Source organism: Sphaeramia orbicularis, chromosome 11, assembly GCF_902148855.1.
Source record: "Sphaeramia orbicularis chromosome 11, fSphaOr1.1, whole genome shotgun sequence".
Taxonomy (NCBI): Eukaryota; Metazoa; Chordata; class Actinopteri; order Kurtiformes; family Apogonidae; genus Sphaeramia; species Sphaeramia orbicularis.
Window position 1 is genome coordinate 51,480,762 of NC_043967.1, and position 6,000 is coordinate 51,486,761.

Here is a 6,000-nt window from a genome sequence, read left to right on the forward strand (position 1 = left end):
CAGACGCAATATCTGTTTGGTGATGTTCCACTGGTCCATTATTGCGCACTCCAGTTTTTTCTGCATGGTTTCCTCATATTCCTCAGCTAACGAGTAAGAGTTAACAAGACTGGAAACAACAAGGCCTTTAGGAGTCATGTCAAAAAACTGAATTTGCCCTGACATCCTTGAAGAAAGTCTACACTGGATTAATACAGTACCGGAGATTATCTATCCAAAAGCACAATAAACGCATTCGATTCTCATTTGTGAATACCGTTTGATGACTCATACTTGGACATTCATTACTGACTGCATTTTCAGCAGAAAATACACTGAAGCGTGTCAGGTGCACACGCGTCAGACCCAGGATAAAAACTGAGATTATTACGCACAGGTACCCAACTGTGGAGCAACTGCTAAAGGCATTTGAAACAGGAAAAACGTTAAATACCCCAAATAACCTCCACTTTACTGATTAAAGAAGCTCACAACAATGAAACAGCGATTAATATGAGAAACTGTCTTACCTGCACGAACCACGGTCGTTTGGCACAAGGCGAGCGCCACGGTTACCAAGGCGAAGGAGGAGAAGTCCATGAGCCAAGGTCTCCGTTTCTTCCTGAAGGGACAATCTCTAATATCCATAGTGTTGCAGGAGGTTGCCGGCCTGGTTGAGCTGTAAATGTAGGATAGGATGGAGGTTATCCGCTCACAGAAAGCCAGCCGACGAGAGGGACCCGACTGAACCTTCTGCGAGGCAACAGACAAAAAGGCACGCCTCTGGAGACGTCTCTACCTCTCTCCCGGAGACTCTCCTTAATGTGTGACCTATGTCTACGTTAATGCACAAAGCCTACACACTAAAAGGGCTTTGGGGTGAATAAATATCTTTTATTTTAACGTTTAACCCCTTACTGCTAAAGCCCCATTGAGTCAGACTGGGTACAAGTACCCAAAGTGGAGAGAGCAGCAGAGAGAGACCTGGAATCACACTCTCTCTCCCTTCTCTCTCTTTCCCTCTCCCCTTCTTTACTTTCTCCCACGAAGAGTGAGAGCGTGTGCGTATGTGTGTGTGTGGAGAGAGAGTGATTGGCATAGGGGGAGAGGAAGGAGAGGGCGTGCGTAATTGCGCACTGGACACACGTAGACCTACGTGTACAGGAGCGTCTAGAGTGCGAACTTTTTAGGGACGTCTTAAGAAGTATTTCACCTCACAAACTCACAATAATGGCGCCTTTCTTCTCAACCGTGAGCCGCAACCTTTATCCTCCTCAAATAATCCTACTCAGAATGGTCGTTTTCTTCACTTTTCATGTCTTTCTTTCTGTCTTTTTATTTGTTGCATGAACATTTTGGCTTTATAAACCTCGGAGGACTGTCTAGGTAGAGAATACACTGCGGAAGCCAGCACAAGAGACTGAGACTGTTCAGCCAATCAGCGTTCTGTCCGCCTTACTGACCACTCCCCTTTCACCGAAGCCCTGGATCTCTCCTCTTGGTCTGATTGGTCAATCCCACGTGGCCTTGTTTTGCAGCATCAGCTCAGGTGTGGGGAGGGGGGAAGAGGTTTTCAACGGGAAGAATCATGTTCTATATATTCTACACAGTTCAAGACAAGTAGAGAATGAAATGTGAGGAAGAATGAAGTTGATTGAGTGACTCATAGTGAAAGGAGATCTGAATTAGACACAGACATCTAGTAAGTGAGCATCACCTGGGTTAAAACCAGACTCCTAAAACACAAAGTCCTCTGTCCTCAGCTGCTCATGTGGCTGTGAGTGGATCGAGGTGAGGCTGTGAGAAAATATGGTGAATGTCAGACTCGTCTAACGTCATGTCAATCATATACAATGAGGATGTCAGGACATTACAGATGGATACACAGCAACATACTTTTGTTATTGCCCATAACAACTGCAATACTACATATGTTATATATAAATACTATACAGTTTCATTGAACCAGAATAAAATCAAGGCTTTAAAAACCATCAATAACTGGATGAAACTATATTGTGTTTACAAATTATAGCGAAAAAGTCTTTAGTTTTCATCTTTGTTAATCTGTTTTATGCATAACTGACGCAGTAAGTCACTAAAATCAGCTTCCTCAACTGGTGGGTCGTGACAGAAAAATAGGTCATGGCGTCATTCAAAGTGGGTCCTTAAGTGTGTAGTTATTTCTTTAAATGCAGTCTAATGTCAGACTATTATTTTGATGTTTATGGGCAAGATGTAAAATATGGAAATACATATACTGATACTAAAACGGAACTGAGAACAAAATGTGTTTCACTTAATGTGCAGGTTTTGTGTGTCCTACATTTGGAAGCAGATTCAATTGTTCACTCTGTTTACAATTAGAGTCACATGAATATTTTGTTTGAAGAAAAAGCTCATAATGACAGTGAACATGTGCAAAAATACTTATGTTTGGGTTAAATTCCATAAGGGTGGGTCGCAACTTAATGAACACAGGAAAATGTGTTTCCTAAGCTCAGACCAGTTGAGAACCACTGCAGTAAAACACACATCCTTTATAGCTGTGTTTTGTTCATTGTCGTCTAATGTTTTATGTGAATACATTTTTAACTGCTGTTTTATTGTGCTTTTATTACATAATACATTTTCTTTCCGTGTTGCATCTTGTTCCTGACAAATTATGAATAGTGAAACTAACTAATTATAAAATTAAGCTAAAATTGAAAACCACATCAAAAAGAAACAACTTATTATAAAAATATTAACAATTAGGCTGACTTCATTTTAGCATTTAGTATAAAACCTTGTTTTTTAAAAAATTATTTTTACAAGAATTTACAGTTAAAGGGTAGCGTTTTTGGGATTTATTTTTATAACTTTAAGAGACGACAATGAAGCTCACTGAGGAATGATCTGTATTAGACTCAAGCAAAATGTAACCGGACAATGCACCATTTGTTCTGTAAAATCAACATGAGGCTTAAACTTTAAAGGTTTAGTTCAGATCTTTGGAAGTGACTGTATTAAGCGCTTCTCTATAGTCAGAGTTTTACCTGTGGTAGTAGGCACCAACAAAGAGCAGTTTGGAGACAAAGACAGAACGACTAGCATTAAAGCTAATCTTGGATAACACTAGCAGTAAAATGTAATTTAGCCACATAAAAATCAATATTAGTTTAGTTATAAAATTCAGTTTAATCACATATAACTCTAAAAATGCAAGTTAAAACCATCTAAAGGTGATGAATTCTTAAATACAAGGTGATGAATGATATGTTAAACAAACCATCCTCTATAATAATAATAATAATAAACTAAAATTAGAAGCTATATTTGATTAGATTGAATCATACCATATCTCAAAGTTATTTAATATATGTGTGTCTATATATGTTTGTCTCATATGGAATACAGACATTTTTAATGTTGCGAGCTAATTATTCTATTTAGTACAGAGAAAACACAAAACCACTGGAACATAAACATTAAACCAACTCTAGAGGTAATTTTCAGAGACATTCCTGTCTTCAATTCAAAGTGTCTTTTACAGGTCTACCTGTCGTAAACTTCTAACAGCATCTTCTATATCTCAAAGCCCTCCTATATGCCCCGCCGTCTGCCTTTTAAACGTTACAGAGCTGACACTCACTTTCTTTGACTGCAGACTCCACAGCCAGAAAGCAGTGATTAAGGATAATTATCCCTGGATTCTCTTTACCACTCACTCTTTCTCACTACGTTTCATTCCCCACTATTTCAACCTGATTCTCTGAGGGGGAAAGAGGGGGGATGTGTGCAGTTTGTGGTATTTCCATGATGACTCTTCTTATTATCTTCTCTATTTGTAGCAACAGGGAAAACTACAAAGACAGAATTTGTGTAGCTGTTACTCTAACACCTATGTAGCTCTTTTGGTCACTCTGAATTCACCAAAAGTCTGACCTGTTAGGGGAAAAACCCAAACAGAAGCACTTTAACGATGTAGATAAGAAGTAGTCTATGGCTGCAGACTAAACATAAGTATACTACATGTACACATTCAGAACTAAACATGTGTGTCATTGTAATGCCTCTGTTGGAGCTGCTGAGGGTGGGAGTGGGTGAGTAAATGTCAGATAGGGTAGTCACTGACCAAACACTAGCTTTAGCCCACACCTTTAAATAGGAATCCATGACGACTTTTAGTCCCAGGAAAGAGCCTGATGTTGATTCTACTGATTATAGTGAGTGCTGAGGCATATTTCTGATACTGTGCTACAAAACAATGAGTTTGACTTGGCTTGATTAGTCCTGACACTGACACTTGGGTGTTGAAGATCAGCCAGTACTAAACATTGATCTGAAAACTAGTGTTTAACTCTTTAAAACCTGACATGCCATCACTGACACACCCTGCACATATGCAGATTGGATGGCTGTTACTCTTTCACTAGTTGCTTTTCCACTGACCCTCAAATTGTGCAAATATAATATGCGTATTAAAATTTACCTAGTGGAAAAACACCAAAACTCTCATTTTTTAAATAAAAGTTTTTGCACTGGTAAGAGGTGTTTTTTTTTGGGCATAGCGCAATTGGTATATCACACAAAACTGCAATGGAAAGACCTTTTTCCACAACTAGAGGCATATGAATAAAAAAAAAAAAAAAAAAAAAGGACATTGACGGACATTACGAAAACCAAAGAAGAGTTTTAAAAGAAACATGGTGCGGTATGTGTGGACACACCAGGAAACGGAATCATTTTTGAATTTAGTATGGGTTAAAGGGACAATATATAAAAATAATGAATATATCTGTAAATCAACACGATACTTACATTTGTCGCCAGGTTTATGGAATGACCTCTTGTGTCATCTCGTGATAATAAATAAACAAATCATCGCATTTGTGATTTAATGGAAAAAAAAAAAAATGGCATTACGCACTTCTGTTTCTTTGACATTTAGTAAATATCGGTAAAGCTCTGCACATATGTCCAATGGAAAAGCAACTACTGTTTGTGCAACTGGAAAAATTCCAACAGTTTCTGAAACCTCACATGTTGCACTTTATAGGCTTTATTGGGTCATTATGGTAATTTTACTCATGTTTGTACTAGAAGCTGGAGAAGAAACTATTTTAGCAGTATTATAACATGCAGTAAATTGCAAATGACTGCTAGATTTTGAAAGTTCTAAGTCCTCTGGAAAAAAGCACAGTATAATTTCTAACCTTTTTATAGTCAAAATTAGAAAAAAAAAAAAGTCCAGACGGACCATTTTAGGCTTAGGGTTTAAAGGGTTAACAAAGATGTGGAAAAATGACTGGGAACACTGTCTGAAGTCAACATTAGGCTTGACTTTAACATTGGTTTTCTAACATTAGTATAAAAACATAATAAATATTCCATGTGATGTTCTTCATAATGTTTAAGTATGATAAGTGCCTTTCTGTAAATTTACAAAATGTGTTGTTAGTTCAACTCCACAATTTAACACTGTGTCAGGGTTAGATCAAGTCTAGAATCATCTAATATCGACTATCTACAATAAAGAACTAAACTCTCTGGGTTGTTTAACTAGTTTATCCTTCTTTAATTCAGTGCCAATCCAGCAATGCTACAAATTTCTGCTTTGGTTTAACTCTTATGAGCTGTAGTATTAAACTGACTAAATGTTGGCAAAAGAACGCATCATATAAAAAAAAAGACATGTCTTTATCAAAACTTGCTATTTTCAGGGTGTATTTGCTGCTTGAAGGTTGTTGTTTTTCATGTTGCGAGGGACAACTGGCTCGGAAAACAGAAAACAGACAGAAGATGAACCTGAAATAGTCACTGCAGAAAACATCCTGGGATCCAGGTTCCTTCATTACTGTTTCTAATGAAAAAGGTCCAGAGTCTACTGGTGTCCTGCTGACACGAGATGTAGAATGCACATGTTAACATAAAACAACATAGAACTGAAATGAATAGATTGCCCTCATGTATCTGCTACAGTGTCATGGTATCCAAATCTGAGTCAGAATCAGACCCAAATCCAGTGTCAGCATCAGG

General features: G+C 37.8%; 1 protein-coding gene across 2 annotated transcripts in view; it reads right to left on the minus strand.

Annotated features, from left to right (window-relative positions):
* col11a2 (collagen, type XI, alpha 2) overlaps positions 1–5,836 on the minus strand; it is a 54,251-nt gene extending 48,415 nt beyond the window's left edge. Inside the window, exons 1-2 of one of the 2 annotated variants that reach the window (XM_030147481.1) lie at positions 5,770–5,836; positions 510–658 (exon numbers count right to left, since the gene is read on the minus strand). In XM_030147481.1, coding sequence (XP_030003341.1) covers positions 510–658; positions 5,770–5,816 — 196 coding nt within the window. In that variant the 5' untranslated portion in view covers positions 5,817–5,836. Of the gene's footprint in view, positions 1–509; positions 659–1,205; positions 2,144–5,769 lie in introns of those variants that run through there. The other variant, XM_030147482.1, reaches the window with a different exon arrangement.
* Between the last annotated feature and the right edge of the window lie 164 nt (positions 5,837–6,000).